This window comes from Molothrus ater, chromosome 21 (assembly GCF_012460135.2).
Source record: "Molothrus ater isolate BHLD 08-10-18 breed brown headed cowbird chromosome 21, BPBGC_Mater_1.1, whole genome shotgun sequence".
NCBI classification, from domain to species: domain Eukaryota; kingdom Metazoa; phylum Chordata; class Aves; order Passeriformes; family Icteridae; genus Molothrus; species Molothrus ater.
The window spans coordinates 185,818-208,881 of NC_050498.2; the positions used below are offsets into that span (position 1 = coordinate 185,818).

Consider the following 23,064-nt stretch of genomic DNA (forward strand, 5'->3'; position numbering starts at 1 on the left):
AAGACCCCAAAACCAAACCCCACAAAAACAGCCGATCAAAAAACCCAACCAAACAACTATACAAAAAAAAAAAAACAAGCAAAAAACCCCCAAAACCCAAACCACAACCCAATCAAACAAAAATCCAAACCAAAGGGAAAACAAAACCAAAACCACCCCCACCACCACCCATCCACCCACCCACCCACCCACCCAACCAACCAACCAACCAACTAACCAAAACAAAAAACCAAACCAAACCAAAACAAAAACGAACCACCCCAAAAGCCCAAAACCAACCAAACAAAAAACAAACCAAAACAACAAACAAACAAACACCCAAAAACTACCACAGGCAAAAAATCCGACTGGTTTGGAACAAGATGGTAAGTTTGGCCTTCTTCAGGCACTTGAAATGGTATAAATGCAAAACTAATGAGAATGCAAAATAGCTGCAGAAATAAGCACACATTCTTGAGAATTTTTGAGATCACTACAAAAGAACATAAACCCAAGTTTTTTCTTCACAGAAGGTGGGAGGGAGGGAGGTCCCCACAGCCTGTCCCCAGTCCCCCTTTGGAGAGAAAGTGCTTCATCCTCTGCTTTGCTGTGTCTCAAAGACCTTCAGTGTAAGGCTGGCTGACAGCCCCAGGGTGATCCTTCCACCACCACATTCCCAAAATTGGACATTCCTCAAGGAGAAGCCAGGACCATCCCCAGCTCCCCAGGAGATGGTAAGAGGGAAGCCAGGGGATGGGATCATTATGGGATTTGTATGAGGGATGCTCATAAGCCAAACACATCGATAAACCTGGAGTTATTATATGAGGAACTATATTTTTTCACAATCAGACAAAATAATTCCTTGTGCCTTGCACTACGCAGTTAGAGCACTGTTTGGTTTAATTCTGTTTTTTTTTCCAAAAGCATGACAGGTTTTCACCTCATCACAAAAACCCCACCGGTTTAACAAAAAAAAAAGAAAAGAAAAGAAATTGTAATTAATAGCAAAGTTAACCTAGTTGATAACAATATCTTAAAGTCAAGTTATCTTAAACTTAGCTGATAACAATGTGCTTTGTTGAGAAGATTCTCTCTGTTGCAGTGGGGATAGGAAGCCCCACAGGGACTTGGAGAGCCTGGCTGCTGTGGGAGGCAAACACGGCCGCTCTGCTCTTGGTGCTGCGTGTGCCCATGCCAGGCTGCAGGCAGGGACAGGACAGGGGGACAAAAGCCTGCCCAGCTTTCCCTGGGAGCAGGAACATCCTGAAGGGGCTGAGGCTGCAGGAAGGGAGCCATTGGAGTCCCCATCCTGAGGAGCTGCCTTGTCTGACAGGGTCCCATCAGCTTGGCCAGGAGAAGTCAAGGACAGTCACTCTGGTCCATGCCCCGGGAGAAGTGGAGCTGGAGAAACCCCTGCAGGCCACCTCAGTGCTTGGGTATCATTTGGGTCTCTGGGAGGTACTTCTCTGTGAGCACCTGAGGCTGGTCCCTCTGCTTGTGCTCCTGGGATATCTCGTGAACACTTGAGCTTCCCTTGGTTCAACCCACAGCAATGGTGACACCAGCCCAGCTCAGGTCACAGCCTCCCCCTTCCCTGGGGAAGCAATCAAGTTCCTGACTTCAAGTTCATTTTCTTCAGTTTCAAGGCCAAATGTTTGACTTGCCCAGGAGTCTGGCAGTTCTGTCCCAACTGCAAACAGCAGGAAAGGCAGTGCTGTGAGCCTTACAGCTTGGAAACACACTGCCCTGTGCTCCCTGGGGCTGATGGGAGAGGCTGGGATTTCAGCTCACATCTTTTGGGGCAGAGCATAGAACATGGAAACAAGTTTCAAGGGGATGAGCTGTGCCTCAGCTTCCCAAATCCAGCCCCCTGTCTCCAAGATAAACGTGCTTTTCATGTTTTCCTTCTGCTTCTTAGATGTATCACTTGAGTGATGCCAGTCTTTCTGAGGATGTCCATGGGCTGAGATAACCCCAAAGAGATCTGTGGGAATTCATACAGGGTCAAGACTGGGATTTTTCAGCGGAAAATCTCTCCTGCCTGTGTCTGAGCCCTGGCACACAGGCAGGACTCCACTGCAGTCTGACATCCCTGCCTGGGCCAAGGTGGGAACAGCTTAGGGGTGACTGCTGACACCTTGGGCAGACCCAGAACACATGGCCAGGTGTGGGCCAGGTGTAGCCACAAAATCATTATGGGTTAAAATCACCATCTGAGACTTTGTTTGGAGTTTTGAGGATGGGTTTGCAACTGTCTGTGCTGCTGATCTTGTTCTTAGAACAAGACTGATCTCCCACCAGTGTTTCCCAGCCCAGATCTGTGTGGGAAGGTGGCAGGATGGCTAAGATGAGCATTGACAAGCTGGAGGAGCAGCTGCTCTGTCCCATCTGCCTGGGGGTGTTCAAGGGGCCACTGATGCTGCAGTGTGGGCACTTGTCCTGTCAGCCTAGCATGCTGTCCCTCCCCAGGGTGCTGGAGGGGCAGCTCCTGTGCCCCGTGTGCTGCCAAGTGCACGCAGTCTGCTGGCACCCAGCATTGTGCTGGCCCGTGAGGACAGAGCCCACCTCAGAGTCTTGCCCAATGCACCCCACAGATGCACAGGCATAGAATCATGGTATGCTTTGGCTTGGAAGAGACCTTAAAGATAATCTCATTCCAACCCAATTTCATGGGCAGGGACATCTTTCACTAGACCAGGCTGCTTCAAGCTCCAGTCAACCTGGCCTTGGACACTTCCAGGGATGGGCCAGCCCCAGCTTCTCTGGGCAACCTGTACCCAGGCCTTTTCACCCTCACAGGGAAAAATCTCTTCCATTTATCTAACTTAAATTTCCTCTTTTTCAGTTTGAATGCATTTCTTCTTGATCTATCTGTAGGGAAAAGGGGGTCTGGAATCAAGAAGTGGCTCAATATGAGGTATACATCTTGTTCTCTTTATTGCTAATTGGCATGCTCTTATATACCATTGCCGGCTGTTCACGCAGCTTAAGCTTACATATTATTGGTTACAAGTGGCTGTTCAGGCACCCTAACTAGTGCTACGATTGGTACAAACCAGCTGCTCATGCTCCTGCTTATTTCTGCAATATTTCTGCCTTGCAGTTTACAGACATCCTGCTGGTACATCCTGCTATCGTGGTGCAACCAGCCAGCTTCCTCCTATCTCGTGGTCCAAGGGCAATTCAAGGACTATCTGCTAGCTTCAGGCCTGGGTTATGCACCCCCTGAAGAAGCCTGTGTCCTTTCTTCTGCAGCCAAGCCTCTACATCTATCCAGTTCCTGATGAAAAGTTCAGTTCCTGAGCTTCCTTGTAGCCCCCTTCAGATACTGAAACTTTCTCTTTTCCAGACTGAACAGTCCCACCTCTCTCAGCTTATCTCAGTTAAGGCTGTGGCAGAGTTGTCCTCTTGTGGAAACCGTGGTGCTGCACAACAAACTCCATCAGTACAGGAGGGTCCTTTCCTCTAAGGGCATAAAATGTCAGCCTTAACCTCAGTATCCCCATCCCCAGTCTACCACACTGAAACACAGCTTACCTGCCAGGATGTCCCCACGGGAAAAGTCTGTATGCCGGAAGAGGGTGAACAGTGAGTGTTCAGGGTCTTTGTGGCCCATCCTTCCAAAGAGAGTTTGAGGTGGATGGGCTGGTTGCTGGCTGACACAGGGACCCTCTCTGAGAGAACAGCACAGCCAGAGCCGAGCAGGCAGCCATGGTGAGAGGCTGCTGAAGAGGGAAATGGGAGCACAAAAAGCAGCTGAGGACCTTTGTGCAGGCAGCAAGTCAGTCCTGGTCTTTCCAGCTGCCCAGGGCTGTGAGCTGGCATGGGGGACTGTGTGCCCAGTCTGCTAGGGAGGGACACTGCCCAGGGCCATGGGCCGAGGGGAGCAAGGAACCTGAAGGGCTCAGCCACTCTGCACACAGCCCAGCAGTGGCTCCTGCAAACTGCAAAGGGTCACCAGAGACCCACTCCTTGGGCCTGTCACCGAAATGCACAACCAGCCTATGCCAATCAGAAGTCAGGGAATAAAACACCACCACCAAGGTAAATGTTTGTTCCTGTATCCCTGCCAAACTGGGGCTCCTGAATGTGCCTTTCCACATGTTCAAGTATTGTAGAATTATGGAATATCCTGAGTTGGAAGGGACCTACAGGGATCATCAAGTCCAACTCCTGGCCCTGCACAGACCCCCCCCCCCCCCCATAATCCCACCTTGTGCCTGAGAGCGTTTAACAATGCTGCTGGAGCTCTGGCAGCCCTGAGGCTATGAGCATTCCCTGAGGAGCTGTTCAGTGCCCCAGCACTCTCTGGAGGAAGAACCTTTTTCTGATATCAAACTAAACCTTCCCTGACAGTGACAGAGCTCGAGTCATTCCCCCAGATCCTGTCACTAGAATGAGGTTCTTACACCTTTTGATCGTTCAGGTACAAGATGATTGATCCCCAGTACCCACTGCTAACCCTTCAGACCCTGCAAAGCAGCTCTCGCCTGTTCCCAGATCCAGGTGTCCCTGGAGGTGGTCGTGCTGGAGCGACTGATCCATCGCACCCGATGGCTCGGGGACAGTTTCAAAGCCATGTCCAGGTTGCTGGGATACTGCCTTATGGCTGTTCTGGGCTATCCTTTACCCTCCATATACTTCTCTGAGCTTCCCGGAGCAGATCCATCTTTCTCAGAGCAGATCCCTTTCCTGGAGCAGACCCCTCTTTCCAGGGCTGGGCATTCTTTGCTCTGTTTGAGTGCAGCATGAGCACCACCAAAGTCTGCAGCAAATCCCCACCAACCCGTCACCCACAGGGTGCCACAGGGTCTAACAATCAGTAGTAATGTCAGTGTGCTTCCACACGCAGGGACCGGATGGGGAGTCCGGGGCTGGCGACCAAGGTCACTGGTAGAGGTGGCTGGCATGGCCGGGCTAACCAGGATGGTCAGGGTGATTGGTTGGTCAGGGTGGCTGGGATCACCAGGATGAACAGGGAGGGTGACGGGGGTCAATAGTGTCACTGGGCTGGCCAAAGTCACCGATGATGGGGTGGCCGGGATGATGGGGGTGACCGGGGTCATTGGCTGGCCGGGGCGACCAGAGTGGCCGAGGTCATTATGACGGGGTGGTCGGGGTGGCCAGGGTGGACAAGGTGGCTGGGATCACCGTGTGACCAGGGTGATAGGGGCGACCGGGGTGACTGGGTTGGCCGGGGTCACTGCGATGATGGTGTAGCCGGGGTGGGCCGGGTCCTTCCGCCCGCGCTGCCCGCCTAGCAGCGACCGCACGGTGCCCGCTCCGCTCCGCTCCGCCCCCTCTGCCCGCTCTGCCCCGGGCACCGAGCCCGGAGCGGGGCCGCGCTCGCCCCCTGCGGCCCCGGAGGCCCCGGCGGAAGCGGCGCGGGGCGCACATGGCGCTGTACAGCGCGGCGGCCGCGGTGCTGGCGGGGCTGGAGCGCGGCGAGGGCGGCCTGAAGAGCCTTGTGTACAACAGCGGCTTCCCGGTGCGCCCGGAGGGAACGGGGGTGCGGGGCGGCCGGGGAAGTCGCACCCGGGAGGGCGGGAGGAGCCCGGAGCCCGGCGCGGGCCCGGTAGCGCTCATCGCTGGCTGCTCCACAGCATGTCCGGCAGCTGTACGCGCTGGTGTCCGAGACCCTCCGCTACGCCTCGGTGCTGGAGAAGCTGCTGGATGGAGCCGCGCTGCTGGAGACCGAGAAGAAGCTGCCGCCGCAGCTGGCGAAGGTACGGCCGTCCGCGGAATCCCTGGGCCGTGGGACCATGTCCTACAGCCGCGCTGTCCCGGATTCGCAGAATCCCCAGGTCGTGGTGTCCCGGAGCCGCGGTGGCCTTGGGCGGCGGGGCCAGGCTCACCTCGTCCCCTCCCCGCAGGTCTTGGTGTATGACCTGCTCTTCGGCAAGGGGCTGAAGTGCGGGGGCCGTTGGAAGGCCCTGGCCCGGCGGCACCGGGCACGGCTGGAGGCCGAGCTGGCCCGCATGAAGGTGCGGCACAAGGTGAGCCGCAACGAGGACCTGCTGGCCCCGGAGAAGGCAGTAAGCACCGCAGGTGAGTGGGCTCGGGCTGGGTGGGCACCCTGTGTTGGGAGCAGTGGGGTCTGTGTCTGACCTGTCCGGCCCCTGCAGCCTCCCAGGTCCCACGCTACGTCCGGGTCAACACCCTGAAGACTTGTGTGGACGATGTGATCGAGTTCTTCAAGCGCCAGGGATATGCCTATCTGGGCAAGGCAGCCAGGTGAGTGTTTCTTTCTGCTATCCCACCTTTCCCGGAATGTCAGCAAGTGGGATGAGGTCTGGTGGGTTGAAAGGTTGCTGAGCTTGGTGCTCAGAGTGATTGGGTTGGGGTCTCTATCACTCCCCACTCTTAGATGCTGCCTATCTGGGTGCTGCCTGGAGCTGGTGAGGAGCTATGGGATGAAGGGATTTCTCAGCCTGGGAGCAGTGGGATTAGGACTTTGTATTCATACTCCCTGTGTCTCTTGGACAGTGTGGAGGAGCTGAGGGCCCTTTCTGGAAAAAAATTCATGTTGGATCTGCATCTTCCGGAGTTGTTGGTTTTCCCTTCGCAGACAGACCTCCATGACAACCTGCTGTATACTTCAGGACACATAATTCTGCAGGACAAGGTGGGGGAACTGGGGAGCAGAAAGTTGCAGGGGCAGGAAAACTACTGACAGGGATGAAGGGTGAGCTCCTTCCACAGTGGCTCAGCTTGCTGCAGCATTTAAGTTAAAGCAGAAACTGTGGGACACCCCTGGGGCTTTGCTTCTGTTCTTTGATGGTTCAAGATGAAATTCTGGGGTATAAAATCCCTGTGGGAGTTGGGAGGAGCAGGGGGCTGTGGGTTGGGCAAGGCTTTTAGTGGAGCGTGGTGGTGGCCTTGGCCCTGTGTCATGGTGGTCCTTGTGACTCCACAGCATCAGCCATGCCTGAGGAGGGGCCAGGTGTTTCTGCCCACCCCTCTGATGGTCTTTGCCCTCTTGCAGGCCAGCTGCCTCCCTGCCTTCCTCCTTGGCCCTGTTGCTGGCTCCCATGTCATTGATGCCTGTGCTGCCCCTGGAAACAAAACAAGCCACCTGGCTGCCATCCTGAAGAACAAGGGGTGAGGGCAGGGTTGTGTGCAGGGGTGGAGGGAAGAGGGGGGGTGGCCCTGGTCCCCCTCAGCCCACAAGAAGATGGCAGGAGGAGCTACAACCTGTCACCAGCTCAGGTGAGCTGGTCACTTCTGGGCCACTGGAAGGACCTGAGGGGACATGAAGTCTCATAGAGGTTCACTCCCAGCCCCCAGCCCTGGGCCCATTCCATAACCCTGCCAGAGGGGAGGCAGCTCTCAAGGTCTGCCTGCCCAGTATTTGAGTGTTCCTGGAGGCCAGGTGGTCTGTTCACGGCTTGTCTTGGGCGCTTGGCTCTGCCTTCAGACAGATCTTTGCCTTTGATGTGGACCCCAAGCGCGTGGCCACCATGAACACACTGCTGACACGGGCAGGGGTCACTGGCTGTCAGCTGGTCCAGCAGGACTTCCTGACCGTGGACCCCAGAGACCGCAAATACAGCAGGGTAACCCACATCCTTCTCGACCCATCCTGCAGTGGCTCAGGTAATGTGCGGGGGCTCCAGCTGCTCACTTGGAACCGGGCTGTGGGTGTGCAAACCCTGGGTGACAGCTCCCGTCCCACAGGAATGGTGACGCGGGGGCCAGGGGAGGAGGCGGCCCCGAGTGCTGAACGCTTGCAGGCACTGGCTGGCTTCCAGCGCCGTGTCCTCAGCCATGCCCTGAGCTTTCCAGCTCTCCAGCGCCTGGTCTACTCCACCTGCTCCCTACACCAGGAAGAGAACGAGGATGTGATGCAGGCTGTACTGCAGGAGTGGGGCTCGGCCTTCAGGTGGGTCTGGCTCAGGGAACCTGGGGGGCTGTAGGGCAGTGTTTGGTACTGACCCCTTTTCCATGTCGCAGGCTGGTGACTGCCTTCCCATCCTGGCCCTGCCGAGGACTTGCGGCCTTCTCTGGAGCAGAGAGCTGCCTCCGTGCTTCCCCTGCAGAGACCCTCACCCATGGCTTCTTCGTGGCTGTGCTGGAGCGGTGCAGGGAAGGGGCTGCTGCCCCCAGGTGAGGGGGGGCTGTGGGGGACTCCAGCTGCTTCTGGGGGGCACCATGGCCAAGGTCAGTGCTCTGGGCACCCTGGGGAGGGTGTGAGGGGGTGTTTGTGGCTCAGGCCTTTTGCTCTTGTCTACAGCTCCCTGCCTGTAGCAGCCAAGGAGAACCCACAGCCAGGAGAAGGAACAGAGCCAGGAGCAGCTCCCAAGAAGAGGAAAAAGAAAAAGCAGCGGGTGAAAGAGTGAAACAACATTTTCTGGACAAACCCCTGCACAGTTGTGGCTGTGGGGAACACATACTGGCTTGAACACAAGTCAAGCTATGTGCTAACTGCAGTCATAGCGAGAATTCTGTAACGCTGGGGACTGAGTGCCAATGCTGGGACCACCCTGGTGCCAGGAAGGGGCAACTGCTCACCCAGGGCTGCCCCTTGCAGCCAACCCCTGCCCCAGGTTTGCTCCCAAGGCAATCCCCACTCTGCACCCTGCAGGGCTGGGGTCCTCCAGCTGGATTAAGGGTAGTTTATCATGTTCCCTCCTGAAAAAAATTCACTGTAGGGATGAAGCAGATTAAAAGTTTCTCTCTTTTCACTGTTTTTTCCAGTGTGTTTGTGTAGTCCTGCCCTGAAACTGCCACTGTTCATAGTACAGGCATAGTGGGGGGAAAAAGGTGAAATAATAATCCTCTCCCTCTCTTTGAACTGGGGGAGCAAGGACACATGAGCCAGAGGGTGCTGCACCTGAACCCCACTAGCACCACCCTGCCCTGGGAATCCCAGCCCCAGGAAACATACATGGGCACAGCCAAGTGAACAGAGTAATTTTATTTTAAACCGGAGACATAAGAAGCAAGGAAACAAAAATTGCACATTCACACTAAATTCCTCATCAGCCAACACCAGGAATGATCCAAGTCTTCAGTCAGTTAAAACCCAGCCTCTCCCCAGGCGCAAGGGGCTCTCCCAGCAAGGGGCTCTCCCTGCCTGTGTGGCAGGGAAGGGACAGCCTGGCTCCTCACAGGTGCGTGGGACTACATGGGGCAGCTACTTGGGGGCAGGACCCAGAGTCAGGGTGGCCTCAACCTTGTCCCAACTCATCCCCGTCTTCTCAGAGCTGACCTGGCCAAACCCTGGCACCTCAGGGATGAGGAGCAGGTGCTCTCCTGGCCCAGGATCCTAACAGGTACAGGGAAGGACACCCAAGGTCAGTCTTGGCAGGCAATAGCCCCTTGCCCTCTGCAGTCCTCTATGTCCCATTACTGCAGGGCTGTGTCCCCTCTGTCCCACATAGAGCCCATCAACTGCCCTTTCTGCTGGGAGAGATGTCTTGACCCTGGCACTCAGCACCATAACATGAGAGCTCCTGCTCCCCACCCTCAGAGAAATAATTAAAAACTTTAAAAAACGAACAAAAAAAGGTTTAGTCACATCCACATACATCACATTTAAAAGGAAGGGGATGATGAACAGTGAGGGGAGCATGGCAGAGCCTGCAAGATGCAGCTGCCTTTCCCAGTACAGTGCATTCCCACAGGCACAGGCAGGGTGGGAATAGCTAAACACTAACGGCTTCAGGGTAGGCAACTTCACTGAACCAAGCTTGAAGGAATTTGAAGGCAATTTAGCTTAAATATAAAAATAAATTTTTATTTTGTTAAAAAATGTTTAAATATTTGTGATTTTTTTTCTTTTTTTTTTTTTTTTTTTTAATTTAGACCCCAGCAAACACACACATTCACACGGCTCGGAGAGTAAAAACCCAGCAGCAAAGCACTCCTGGGAATGGAGTGCCCATCCCTCACCAGGGACAGGGCAGGGGGTGGCTCTTTGGTGATCCCCATCTCTGGCAGTCTCTTCCCACAGAAGCTCCAAGGCAGGGAAGAGTGGGAATCCCACTCCGGGCTGGATGGGGACAAGGGAAAGCAGCACCACAGTTCCTAGGAGCTAGTAAAACCCACTGGGATGGAAATGAGCTGAAAAATGAAAAACAACTTGGATTTGGGATGGAGGGGAGAATGCATCTGCTCTGGACTCCTTCTGTGAGCAATTCCAGAGCCCCCTGAAGTGCGGATGACAGGGGAAAGAGAGAGGAAAAGGGAGTGGAGAGACTGCCATAGTTGGAATCCCCTGTCCTAGCTGCCTTTTAGTCACAACATAGAAGATACAACTCCCCAGCACGAGCAGCCACGCAGTGATGCTACTGTCAACACCCAATTAGCCGGGGCACGTCTCCCCCCAAGGACTGGTGCCCCCGAAAAAGAAACTCCAAACAGCAAATCCGGCATAACCAACATGCCGCCACACACACGGTTTAGCTCTTCCTCCAAACTCGATTCAGTGAGTGCAGGAACAGGAGCACGGATAAAGCAGAACTGGGGAGCAGGGTGGGGGCAGCCCACAGCCCCATGAAGCAGCGGAGATGGAAGAGGGGTGGGGGGACCCCCATCCTCACCCCGTGCCTCCAGCCCAGGTCCCAGGCTATGGCATGTCCTCAGCTGGAGGTAGCAGGACATTAGGTCCCAGGGGTGTCACCCAGCCACGCCCATGCCAGTCACCTGTGGCACCGAAACAGAGCCAGGCTGGAACTCACCCTGGCTGCAGGCATGGGACCATGTTCACCAGGCCATGGGATGAACAACGGGAAAGATTTTGGGACCTGGTGAAGACGGCGTCTGACAGCAACTCGGAACCACAGCATGTTGCCAGCCAAGCCCTGAGCGGGACATGGCCTTGGGGCTGGCTAAGGGCTAGGGAGGGGCATGGAAACAGCTAGAAGAAGCAAATGGGGAGAAATGTACACATTATTAAACAAGGCAAAATAAATTGAGGGAAAGAACATTGTGGATATGTACAGAGATTTGTCCAGTCTTGGGTCTGGAATTGTTCAAGTAACAAGAGTTTGGCTTATCCTGTCCCAGCATGGTATATCCAGTGGGTGTCAGGGACGGGGCCTGGTCCCACCACAGGGACAGCTCCAGTCCAGAGGCCCCCACACGTGAGCCAGTGGAGCCCAGCAGCACTAGGGCTACTTTTTGCGGGTGTGCTGCCTCCGTGCCTGCAGCCGTTGGCGAGTGCCCATCTTGGATCCTGCCCCAATGGAGAAGGCGGGAGTGGATGAACCTGGAAGCAGAAAGGTTGCTCAGGTTGCTAGCTTTGGAATCAGTGCAATCCTCACCCTGGGAGGAATGGAAGGCTTGGCAAGAGTCCAGCATGTACTCCCTGAGCCATCTCCCAGAGAACACCTGGCCCTACCACTGTCCCCAGCCTAAGGGGACACCATGACCCATGAGTTCCCCAAGGCTGGAGCACCAACTCCCTCCTTACCAAAGGAAGTGCCGACTCCTCCAAAGCTTGAGGCAGGAGTGCTGGGTGTCCTGAAGGAAAGGGTGCTGCTTCCACTGCCCACAGCTCCAGGGACAGGCGTGCCCTGCCCAAAGGTGGGCACTGAAGCTCCTGGAAAGCAACAGGTCACTGTGAGACAGGGTTGGCAAAGGAGAAAGAGCCTTTGGGAGCTGGTGGCACCCAGAGGAGGTACAGGATGCTCTATGGGGGCTGAAGCACCACAATCCATCCCCCAGAACCAGCCTCTGCTCCTGAAAAGCCCTTTAAATGCAAAGGTACACTCTCCAGATAATCCCTGGACTCTCTGAACAGCAGGGCCGCACAGAAGGATTTGTCAGAGAGGAACAAAGACCTTGGCCTTGCTAGATCAAGGAGTTGCTCACTGTGTGGGTTTCAGTTCCATGGGAACTGGGAATATCCAGCGAGGATCTCAAGTGTTAGGGAAACATAACAGTTTTGCTGTTAGGCACAATCCGTGGAGCAGTTGCTGGTTGGCAGCGTTCCAGCTCACTAAGGTTTTCCAGGTGATTCTTAAGGACTCAGACGACCTCAGCTCCTGCAGGATACTTGAATGGGCAAAGTCGGGGAGCTGGTGCCTTCAGAGGGGCCAATGAGCAGAGTTTAGGGATTCCCCTCCTCAGAGGGGCAAGATCGTTACAGGAAGTGATGGGAGTGCCTTCCCTTTGTACAGCAAGGCTCTGCATAGCAGGAGCACTGGCCTCACCAGCACTGTGGACCCTGGGCACCTTGGCAAGGTCCATCAGAAATACTCCTGCCCAACTCTAGATCCTCAAGATGGCCTGCCTGCCTCCATCCCATCCTGGAAATGTTCCAGGCCATGTTGGACAGGGCCCTGAGCAACCTGGTCTAGTGGAAGGTGTCTCTGCCAATGGCAGGGGGGGTGGATCAACATTATCTTAAAGGTCCCTTCCAACATGACCCATTCCATGGTTCCACAATGACTCACCTCCAAACGCAGGCTTGCTGTTGGGAGTGCTGGTCATGGTGAAGGCGAAGGGAGTGCTCTGGCCCTGTGCTCCCAGTGCACTCTGCGGCAGAGATGAGCCGAAGGGTGCTGCTGCTGGGGCTGCCCCACTCTGCCCAGCCCCGAAGCTGAAGGCCACAGCTGGGGACCCACTGCTGAGGCCCGGTGTACCCATCCCAAAGGCGCTGGTGGAGGGGCCCGGCTGGGTGCTGGCCCCAAAAGTGAATGGAGATGGAGTGGTGCCAAAGACACTGGCACCGGTGCTGCTGCTTGTGGTCTGGGTGGTGGCACCAAAGCTGGATGTGGTGGAGGTGGCTGTTCCAAAAGAAAACACCGAGGTGGTGGTCCCAAATGCTGCCTGGGTGCTGCTGGTGCCAAAGGAGCCCTGGGCACTGGTTGTGCCAAAGGCTGGCTGGGCACCACTGCCAAATGCTGGCTGAGCCACCGACTGTGCCGGGGAGGCTCCGAAATTGAATTGGGGGGTGAAGCTGATGGGGCCAGCAGCAGGCTTGCTGGTGGGCACCTGGCTCTCAGCAGCTCCAGCGCTGAAGGTGAGCTGGCTCCCAGTGCCAGGGTACGGTGGTGGTGGCTTTGTGCTGGCTGAAAAGCTGCCAAAAGCTGAAACTGAGGAGCCAAATGTCAGCGGCGCTTGAGCTGTGGTGGCTGGGGCAGAGGTGGTCAGTGTAGTGCTCCCAAATATGCTAAAGCCCATGGTGGTGGCAGCAACCGTTGAGTTTGAAGGTACCTGGCCAAAGGCAGGGCCTCCTGGGACACTGGCGGTGGCAGTGACTGCAGCTGGAGGTGGCTTCCCAAACTGGAACACGGGCCCTGAGGGGGTAAAGCTGGTTTCTGTGCTGGGAGCAGAGCTGGAGAGGCCTCCAAACAGGAAGGGCTGTGTTGTGCTGGTGGAGGTGGCAGCAGTGACAGTCACACTAGCAGCAGGGCCAGTGGAAGCAGGCGGGTTCTGTCCAAAGCTGAAGACAGGTTTAATGGTGGCATCCGTGGAGGAACTCTGGGAGGTGGCAGTTGTAGCTGCAGTGGTGAAGATGATGTTGGGAAGACCCGTGATTCCTGCCAGAGCAGCTGTGGAGGCAGTTGTCGGCTCTGAGGCTGGCTGTGCCGCAGATTTGAAGGCAAAAGGAGAAACTTTTGCTGGAGATGAAGCTGCAGTGATGCTGCCAAAGATGGGCTTGAATATGGAAGACGTGGAGGATGTTGAGGCAGGGCCTGAGCTTACGGGCATGGTGGCTGTGGTGGAAGTGACAGCCGTGCAGACTGCTGCATTCTCACTCTTCGGCACAGCACCGAAGATGGGTTTGAAGATGGGGGTTGTGGTGGGCATGGCAGTGGGTGGAGTGGGCACAGCAGTGGATGCAGTGGGTGTAGCAGTGGCCATGGTGGGCACAGAAGCGGCCGCCGTCACTGCTGGCTGGCTGGCTGGCGGGGTGTTCAGCATCCCGAACAGGATGCTTGGCTTTTGGAAGGAGGGAGGCTTGCTGGGCGTCTGGCCCAGCTCAGTGAACACAGGAGGGGCCAGGCTGCTGGGCGGTTGCACCACCAGGGCAGTGGGAGCACTGGGGGAAGGTGTGCTCAATACAGGCACAGGCCTGGTGTCAGCAGAGATGGCAGGAAGAGAGCTTGACTCCAAGGACACAGCAGGAGCAGGTGGCTGTGCAGCTGACAGAGGTGGCTGGGATGCTGCCACAGTTCCAGTGGAATCTGGAAAGGGGAAAGAGCTTATTTATGGACAAGGGGACACCTTCAGAAGCCCACCCTTCGGCCACGGTACTGACCTATGGCTGCAAAGGCTCCCAGAGCTCCCATCACACCTAGCCCTCCATGGTTACCATAGCTTCCAGCACGATCAGGGGCTCAGCATCCCCAAAGGTGTCCCCTCAAGCCCTGAATGCTAGCTCTGCTGCCAGCAGAGCATTTGAACAGACGTTTTTTGTCAGCTGCTTCATGCAGAGACAACGAGGAGTTCCTGCTGCACCTGCCTGACTCTGCTGGCATTCCACCGTGCCAACTCTCCTCCTCCGCCTCACCTGGTGTTGTGGACACAGCCTGGCTGCTCTGCATCTTCTTCAGACTGTCCAGAAGTGAGGAGCTGGCTGGGGCAGGAGCTGTGGAGGCAGGCATAGGCCCAGGGGAGGTCACAACAAACACCGGTGGCTTGGACACAGGCATTGTCTCTGCAGTGGTGCTGGGGACTGCATCTACAGGGAAACAGCAAGATATCAGGACCCACAACTGGCTGTGAGGAACAAACCCTTAGCAGAATTTCCCAGCAGGCAGGGGAACTGAACCTATACCCTACAGCCCTGGGCAACTTCACCCAGCACCACAAAGCATGAGATTTCTTCAGCTGGAAGGCATCAAGAGCACCCCCAGACCCAAGCTTGTTCCTACTCCTCCACATTTCCAGCCCATCCTTACCAGCCTTATCCTCCAAGACACTGTTGAACCACTGCAGCACTGCCTTCTTCTCTGCATCCAGGTCCTCTGAGGTGACGGAGTAGCCCAGCTGAGGTGGTGGGGGCTGCCAAGAGAGAGCAGCAGCAGCTTAGCTCCTTCCCAGGGAAGCGGGCAGAGCCTCTCTGAAGGTGTGCTGGCGACTGTCTGTGGTGAGCCCTGTGAAGCAGGTGGTCCTGCCGCAGCTGCTCGGGTCCCGGACACTGGTGGGCCCCCGGCGTGGCACTGAGGGCATGGCAGGCCTTCCCCAGGCCATTACCTGGTCCGGCAGCAGGCAGCACAACCACGCACAGCCCACCAGACACTGGGGCTGGGGAGAGCGTCACTTCCCACTCGACCAAGGACGGGGCCTCCTTCCTGAGGGCAGGCAGGTCAGTGTGCCCCCAGCCCTGCAGAAATTGCAGTGAGCACATTCTATTGCCAGAGCGGGACCAAAAAGCCTGTGAGACAGCAACATACCAGCACTAGCTGGTCCCCACGGAAAGATGACAGCAATGGGATCTTCCGCTTGCGCTTCCCACTGCTCCCCGAAGCAGATGGTGGGCTCAGGGAATTCTGCTTCTTCCACACTGGTGACTCCACACCTATAGAAGGAGACAAGTTAGGCTGAGGTCTGGGCAGAGAAGTGTTTGGTTGTAGTGATGGGTCTGTCCCTTCTGACCCCACTCTGGGTGGCCCCACGCAGAGGGCAGGGCCAGGGGCATGGTTTTAAGCTGAGGACAAGGTTGTGATACCCTGAAGAGCAGCTTCACATCCAGGAGGTCTGTGACATGAGGCTGGTGGGGCTCTGTGGGGCAGTGGCCCCTTCCTAGATGGGAATCCCATGGATTGTGCCAACACACTGCCTTACCCAAAATACGTGCCACAGCTGGCACTGTATTATGGGGCCCATCTGCCACGGGCACAGAGGATTTCCTCTCCGTTTTAGCTGAGGAAGCATTGGAATAAGCTCAGACTGGAATTGGGTCAGAGTACTACTCATGCCACTGCAGTTTGTGGATCAAGGCTGACACCTGACCCATGCTGGGCTGGGAGCTGGAACTCCCCCTTGCAAGCCAGTTCCCAGGCATCTGCTAGCACCCCAACACTGTCAGCACCCCCTTATCACTTGGAAATCCCACTAGGGCAGTCACTAAGGGCAGAAGTGCCACTGCCTTGGGACCAGCACATGCCAAGTTTCCAGGTGACCCCTCAAGCCAATCCCACTGCAGACCTTGGCTGCCTCCTGTCCTCCTCTCTTGCTTGCACTGGTGACCTGGGTGCAGTGTCAGAGCACACCTACACTTACCTTTCTCTGTCTGCAGCTCCTTGTCTGATTTCACTGGGGTGGAAGTGTTGGAATGCTGTGACTCTTCTTCCCTGTGTAAGCAGGAGGGACAGTTAAGGTCAACCCTGGGCCCATCCCTGTCTGCAGGGAGCAGGATGAGACTGAACAGGCTGAAGACTTGCAGGAGTATCGCTGAAGACTTGCAGGAGTATCCCTGATAATTATTTGCCTCCTGCAAACAGATCTCAAGACAAAAGCTTTGCCCAACTCCAGGGAGAGGAATTGCTTCCTCCTCCAGGCTCAGGTTGGCTGAGCCTGTGCACCCTCCACAAGATGAGTCAGCCTCAGAAGGGTAGCTGGGGGTCTCAGATGGCAGTCACTGCCCCTTGCAGGTTGGGCCCATCCAGGTGGTTGTGCCAGTTTTAGTTCTGACATAAGTTCAGGCTCCTCTGATTTCAGAAAGAGGAGAACACAGGCTGTGCTCCAAGGCAGGCACTAAAATACAGATCCTGGGATTTGACTTTGACAAGGCAAAAATCAGGGCCTGTCTCTTCCTAATGATCTGGCAATCCTGGCCAGGCCAATGCCACCAGGCACCATCACTACTGTGGCAACCTGTGCCCTTAAATCTCTGACCTTAACGGGGAGTGGGCCAGGGGTGACACAGCTCAGACACACCACAGCATGACAAGGTGACAGGGAGGCCAATTGACACAAGTGGGTCTCTACATCACTGTGTGTAGGAGAGGAGCATGGACTGTCCCAGCTCCAGTGGAAAGTGGGATTTACATGCTAAGATGGCTGGGAAAGACTGCTCTCTTGCTGGCTGGCCATCAGCTGATTACCTGGCTTTCTTGAGAGGCCACTCTGGTGTCTGGGGGCGGGAGGACGCTGGGCTGGACAGAGGGGACACACTCACACCTCTTCTCTTCCACAGCTGGAATGCAGAGAGATACCAGCAGTAACTTGGCATGGGTCTGGCAAAGAGTACAGGCCCCCTGCTCTCCCACAATAAGCCCCATTGCCCAGGGCCATGGTTGTTGAGCCCAATGAGCTCAGAGCTTCTCCTGCTTCACCACCACTTAAACTCCCCTCCACATTTTAGGGAGCACAAAATCTGGCCACCCTAAGCTGAACCCACATAAGAAACAAGCAGCCTCCAGGGCCTTTACTGCCCTGACTGAGCCCAGGGAGGAAGTACACTGCTGGGACCTTGCCTTTGTGTGACACAGGTAGAGGCCACCCAACTGCTTTGGACACCCTTGTGTGTGGGGCTGCTCTGGCAGAAGGCAGCACCTCCTTGCCAGGAGTTCAAAGCAGATGGATTCCAATGCAAGGGTGAGACTCTGCAGTCCCAGCAAACCCCTCCCTCCCACCGCCTGGAGCAAACCTTTCCCCACACAGACAAAGCTCCAGTAGCCATGGCTATCTGTCCCTGGCACATTTGCAAGCTCAGCCAGGCCACAAGCAGTGCTCCATCACCGTCAGCAGGTGGGACCTGAGTCAGAATGGGAACACACGGCTCCCACACTGCTGAGTCCTGCTGAAAAGATGTCAGCACAGCAACACCATTTTTTCCTTCACCTGGATCTATCCAGTCAAGCAGACCAAGAAGAAGGAGAGAGGAGAAAACAGTCTCTTTCTTGGTTTGGTGTAAAAGCAGTAGTGCAGCTCAGCCTGGGACTCCTCCAAAAACTAAACAATTGCTGCTTGGCCCACGGCCCACAGCTCACCTGCTCTCTGAGGTGGTGAGACTGCCAGGCTGAGCCACACTGGGTCCAGACACCATGCCACACCACTGTCTCCTCACGAGCCCAGAGCTGGGATTACAGGGGTGATCCCAAAAGAATGCCAAGATACAGTGTCCCTACCTGTGTGAGGCCCCGGCTGGAGCTGTAGGAGCTGGCAATGGCATTGCGGATGGAGCTGGGGATCCCACCAGCGTAAGTGTTGTTGAGGGAGCTCATGGAGGAGGTGCGAGACCTCTTGTTAGAGCAGTCATCTGGGCACTGTGAGATGAGGCCCCTCTTCAGAGAGCCTGGCCTGGGGGGGATGAAGGTTTGATGAGCTCCTCGCTGCTCCTGCCCATTGGTCCTTTTCATACAGAGCAGGTGGAGGAAGGAAATCCTGCTTAGAAACAACTCTCAGCAGCAGCACAGCCTTGCTGTCACAGGGTGACAGACAGAAGGCACAATCACAGTCTCTCTTGCTCTGCCCTGAAGACAGGCTCTGCAAGCAAAACCCAAGCCCCCTTTTCCAGATCCCACAGACATTTGCTCCCTCCCATTCTAGGAGCTGCTTTTGGCCGTTGGGCACTTACTTGGGTATAAGAGAAGCAGGGGCACCATTGGCTATCAGTGGCTCAAATGCTGACTGCCCACTTCCACTGCTGTCGTGGCGCCTGTGGGAAGAGAGTGTGAAAGCCTATGACAGTGTGGAAGCTTCTCCCAGCCTAGGGAAAGGCAGGCTGAGCACCCAGAGAGAGATCAAACCTTGCTTTTTTCCTGGCACCCAATACTCAGGACAGAGCTTTTCCCCACCTACACCCTGCTGCACATTTTCTCTCCCTATGGGCCTGTCCTCACTGACTCACCCCAAAACCAGGAGCTCATCCAGCTGCCTGCTTGGCACAGTAGTTTCATGTAAAAAAAAAAAAATTGCTTAAATCCATTACTCTAAGCCAAAACACTTCTAGGAACGAGCTGCTCAGTCTTTCTGAACAGGATTGAGCTCTGACCTCTTCCTAACCACTGCCCTGGACAGTTCAAGTAAAAAACTGAATTCCCCTTCCCCATATGATTTCATGAGGATCTGAAGTGTCAAAATCACAAAAGACACCCTACTGTAAAGTGGAACTGGAGGTGTAGGACAGCCCTGTCACTTGGCCAAAAGCTCCCCTCAAGCCCAGGGCAAGCTGACTCCAAGGCACAGGTGGTCCCACACTCTCCAGCTGACACAGCTCCTTTCTGTCCACCAAGTACACGAAATTTTCTATCTACAACCATTCCTTGTGCTTGCCAGACATTAATGCCTTCAAAATTGGCTTTTGTAGCAGAGCTGTGTATCGACATATTACAAAAACAGTTTAAAGAAAAATACTCTGAGCTGATTTTGTCTGCACACACATTCTGTTGTCCTGATTGGCTCTTGTGGGGCTCAGATCCAATGAGCCAAGCATTCAGAGATGGGAATTCAGCGCTGGAAGAGGATGGTGTGCCCTGCTTTACCCTGCTCTGCTCCCTGGGCCACCTACAGCAGCAGCCCCAGGGCAGGACAATGCCCCAGGCACTGCCCAAGCAGTGTCTCAGCTCCCCATCCCAGCCCAGATGGAAAAGCCTCCATGAACACAACTAGGAAGGACAAGGCAACTCTTGGAGCAAGTCCAGAAAAGAGCTACAAATTTGCTAAGGCGGACTAGAGCAGCTTCCCTGTGGAAACAGGCTGAGACATCAGGGGCTGCTCAGCCTGAAGCAGAGAAGGTTGTGTGGACATCCCAGCAGCCTTTCAGGATCTGAAGGGGTTTGCAAGGAACCTGGAGAAGGACTGCATCAAGAAGTGCTGTCATAGGACAAGGGGGAAAGGCTTCAAATTGAAAGCAGGGCAATTTAGGCTGGATATACAGAATAAATACTTCCTTCTGAGAGTGGTGAGGCCCTGGAACAGGCTGTCCAGAGAAAGTGTGGCTGCCTCATTCCTGGAAGTGTTCAAGGCCAGGTTGGACAGGGCTTGGAGCACCCTGGTCTAGTGCAGCATGTCCCTGCCTATTATAGAGGGTGGCACTGGATGACCTTTAAGGTCCCTTCCAACCCAAATCATCCTGTGATTCTAGGAAAAGCAGGAGGGTGGGATAGCAAGACAGTGCTGTGGCTGGGTGGTTGGAAAGGCTCTAGCAGAACATGGCTCTCAGGATTTGCTCCTTGTCCTTCCTATGGACACTGGCAAAAACATAGCACCCTCCCTCCTTCGAACTCAGGGATGGAAGTTGCTGACCTTGAGTAACAAAAGCAGCAGTGTCTCATTTTCTCTCTTGTTTCACCTCCCTCTGCTAGATCAGCTCACAAGGGAAGTGCTTGGAGCTCTCCAAGTGCAATGCTTCCACCTGGTAATCCCATCTCTCCTGGGAGCCTGGGGCTGACGGAAGGACAGAGCCTACAGCAGATACCAACATTTCCCACCATGCTTTCTCAGTCTTCAAACCCCTGTGAGGGCACAAGCCTGTTCCCACCTAGGCTTCCCAAAACACATCCCAGCCAGGCAGGGGAACACACTGGACCCACACCTAAACCACATTCCTTTGACTGCAAAGGAGAACTTTCAGATGCAGCACCAAGGGCTGGGTGATGGATGGGGTGTGCTTCCTCTCTGCAGTTAACTTCTCACAGTACTTTTCCAGCCCTGAATCCAGGTCTCATGGGGCCTGGTATGCCCTGGGACACATCCCATTTGTCACCTCTTGAGCAAGAATCCCATTTGTGACCTTCCCAACACACTGACTGCAACTTGAACAGCTCCCTTTTTACCTTCTTTTGGTCTCCTGATCATTCTCAAAAGTCTGGTCCTCCTCCTCCTCCACAGCCCTTTTCCTGCTCTCCCTGATGGCATTCAGCACAGTCTCCTTCGCACATGGGTCAGGGCTGCTGGTGACTGGGAAGGCCAGAGGTGAGACCAGCTGTTCTAGACTGTGGAACAGAGCACAGTGAGGTGTGAGACAGGCTGGGGTCCCGGTCTGATCCCCCCTCAGAAGGGAGGACACAGGTCTCCCCTGCAGCCCTTCCCGGAGGTTTGGACAGCACCATCCTCCCAGCCACGCGGTAGCACTCAGAATGGGATGCTGCTCCCGGGCACAGCACAGTGGACTGAGCGTTCCTCGCAGTGTGTTCTGGTTCCCACCGTGGCTGACAACCGGGCTCCTCCCCCAGGTGTGTCCCGGTCTCCCCCATACTCACGCTGGGGAGCGGGCGATGCCGACGGCCGGCGGGGCGATTCTCACGGTGACGGGGCTGCGGAGCGGCCCTGCCCGGCGGGCCCAAGGCGTGCTGCGGGGGGAGCCGCCCTCCCAGCGGGCGGCGGGCAAGCACAGAGGCACGGCCGGCAGGGCCTCAGGCAGCGGGTAGCGGCGGCGCGGGGCCTGCGGCCGGCAGCGCGGCAACCTGCGGGGACAGAGCGCGGTCAGCACCTCCGACGCGGTCTGGGGCTTCCCCACCCGCTCTACCCCAACTTCCCCTTGCTTACCCGGGCTGCGGACGACGCGGCGCGGCCCTGGCGGCCGGGCCCCCGTTGGCGGCGGCTTTGCCGGGCGGGCGCGGGGCGGGCGGGCCGGGCCGCATGGCACACCAGGCGCCCGCCGCGCCCAGCGCCGCCGCGCCCAGCAGCGCGCCCCGCAGCAGCAGCCAGGCCAAGGCGAGGACCAGCGCGGCGGCCACGGCCAGCGCGGCCCTCACGGCCCCATCCCGCCCCCCGCCCGGCCCCGCGCCCGCCATCGCCGCGCGCCCGCCACTCCCGGCGTGCTCTGCGGGGCGGGGGGGCGGGGGGGGGGGAGAGGACGAGGTGGGGCTTAACAGCAGGGCGGAAGCTTCCCGAGTGGGCGGAGCTTAGGGTGAGCGCGGCCGGCCCTCTCGGCGCGTACAGCGGAGGCGGGGCTTAGCTGGAGGGATACGCCCAGTAGGCGGGGCTTCCAGTCCCAGCCCGACGAGTCCTGCCGGCATGCACGGAGGGACCGGGGTCCCATGGGTAGGCGGGGCTTAACGAGAGAGGCGGGACGAGCGGGGCCGGCCCTCTTCCGTCAACGCGGGGGCCATGGCTTTATGGGGCGGAGCTTCTGGGGTGAGCGGCCCTTCCAGCCGCGCGGGATGGGCGGGGCCCGAAGTAGGCGGGGCTAAATGGGCGGGAGCACGGCCAGCCCTGTCTCCGCGGGCTTTCGGCATGCGCAGAGTGGGGCGGGCGAGCGGGCGGGCCGCAGCCCCGGGACCCCACATGGCGCTCCTGTCGTCCCTTCTCGTTCCCCCGCCGGGGTCTCCCCCCCCCGTCATCCATCTCCCCTGTTCCCACCGGCACCTTTGGGCTTGCCCCAGCCCCATCCCTTCCCCACCACGTCTCCCCCACCCAGCTTCCAATTTCCCCATCTCCAATCCACAGTCCTGTTTACCATCCCAATTCCCATGTAGTCCCGGTCTCTGTGTTCCTGTCTTGTCTCTAACAACCCCGCAACATCATTCCAGCCTCTGTGTTCCCCCCTCTGCCCCTCCCTATGTCTCTCTCCCCACCCTGTCCCCTACAGCCCCCCTATACCATTCCAGCCTCCGAGTCCCGCTGTCCCAGTCCCTGTCATATGTCCCCAGTCCCGACCCTATATCTGACTTTGTGTCCCACGCGCAGGAACCCAGCGGCAGGCACATTCCTGCCTCTCCCCAGTCACCACCGTGTCCAGCCTGTCCCCTTGCCCCAGCTGAAGGGTGCCATTGCCACCATCCTGCTCTGGGGACAGGGTTGGAAACTGCGGGAAATCTCTGGCTGGCTGAGCCCCTGGGTTCCTCAGGAGACATGGCTATTCCTGGGGATATCCCACCCCACTGCCAGCCAGTTGTGTTCTGCAGGGCAGGGACCATGGCAGGCAGGGACAACAGCAGGGAAAATGACAGGGACAGTGGCTGCTGTCACACGGCTTTCTGCATCCCAGGGGTCCAGGTGGCCCTGGCAAGACAGGAGGAGACTAGGTGCCACCCAGATGGGTTAACCATGCTTAGGAGGGGACGTTCCTCTGAGATCCCTCTCTGTGGACCATGTGGGCCACCCGGCTCTGCTGGGGTGACAGGGTGATCTGCATGGCCTCCCCACTACAGCATCATCCTCCCAGGAAGGGAGGACAAAGCCACCCACGCTCCTCAGGGCTGAGCTGGGACCACATCCTAGTGCCCTCCCAGCAAA

The 23,064-nt window shown here is 56.6% G+C and overlaps 2 protein-coding genes across 2 annotated transcripts; one reads left to right on the top strand and one right to left on the bottom strand.

The window, feature by feature from the left end:
- Positions 1–5,358: 5,358 nt before the first annotated feature.
- Positions 5,359–8,666, top strand: NSUN5 (NOP2/Sun RNA methyltransferase 5). The gene is made up of 10 exons (XM_036395035.2): positions 5,359–5,470; positions 5,586–5,708; positions 5,856–6,030; positions 6,108–6,216; positions 6,469–6,607; positions 6,968–7,083; positions 7,400–7,578; positions 7,660–7,864; positions 7,936–8,088; positions 8,216–8,666. The coding sequence occupies exons 1-10, from the start codon at positions 5,378–5,380 to the stop codon at positions 8,319–8,321; spliced, it is 1,398 nt and encodes a 465-aa protein (XP_036250928.1). The 5' UTR covers positions 5,359–5,377; the 3' UTR covers positions 8,322–8,666.
- Positions 8,667–8,884: 218 nt separating this feature from the next.
- On the bottom strand, positions 8,885–21,620 carry POM121 (POM121 transmembrane nucleoporin). Its single transcript, XM_054517052.1, has 13 exons — positions 21,373–21,620; positions 21,087–21,290; positions 20,661–20,819; positions 18,461–18,541; positions 18,012–18,183; positions 16,986–17,077; positions 16,162–16,232; positions 15,333–15,457; positions 14,838–14,940; positions 14,447–14,617; positions 12,384–14,120; positions 11,399–11,527; positions 8,885–11,194 (listed from the first exon to the last, which is right to left on the bottom strand). The coding sequence occupies exons 1-13, from the start codon at positions 21,618–21,620 to the stop codon at positions 11,100–11,102; spliced, it is 3,387 nt and encodes a 1,128-aa protein (XP_054373027.1). The 3' UTR covers positions 8,885–11,099.
- Positions 21,621–23,064: the final 1,444 nt, after the last annotated feature.

Excerpts from the sequence above, each read along its gene's own strand:
- POM121 (XM_054517052.1), bottom strand. The coding sequence starts at position 21,620 with ATGGCGGGCGCGGGGCCGGGCGGGGGGCGGGATGGGGCCGTGAGGGCC. Across the intron at positions 15,458-16,161 it reads GGAGCTGCAGACAGAGAAAG|GTGTGGAGTCACCAGTGTGG; the intron begins GTAAGTGTAGGT and ends CTCCTTCTATAG. Across the intron at positions 11,195-11,398 it reads AGGAGTCGGCACTTCCTTTG|GTTCATCCACTCCCGCCTTC; the intron begins GTAAGGAGGGAG and ends TTCTGCTTCCAG.
- NSUN5 (XM_036395035.2), top strand. The coding sequence starts at position 5,378 with ATGGCGCTGTACAGCGCGGCGGCCGCGGTGCTGGCGGGGCTGGAGCGC. Across the intron at positions 5,709-5,855 it reads TGCCGCCGCAGCTGGCGAAG|GTCTTGGTGTATGACCTGCT; the intron begins GTACGGCCGTCC and ends CCCTCCCCGCAG. Across the intron at positions 6,608-6,967 it reads ACATAATTCTGCAGGACAAG|GCCAGCTGCCTCCCTGCCTT; the intron begins GTGGGGGAACTG and ends GCCCTCTTGCAG.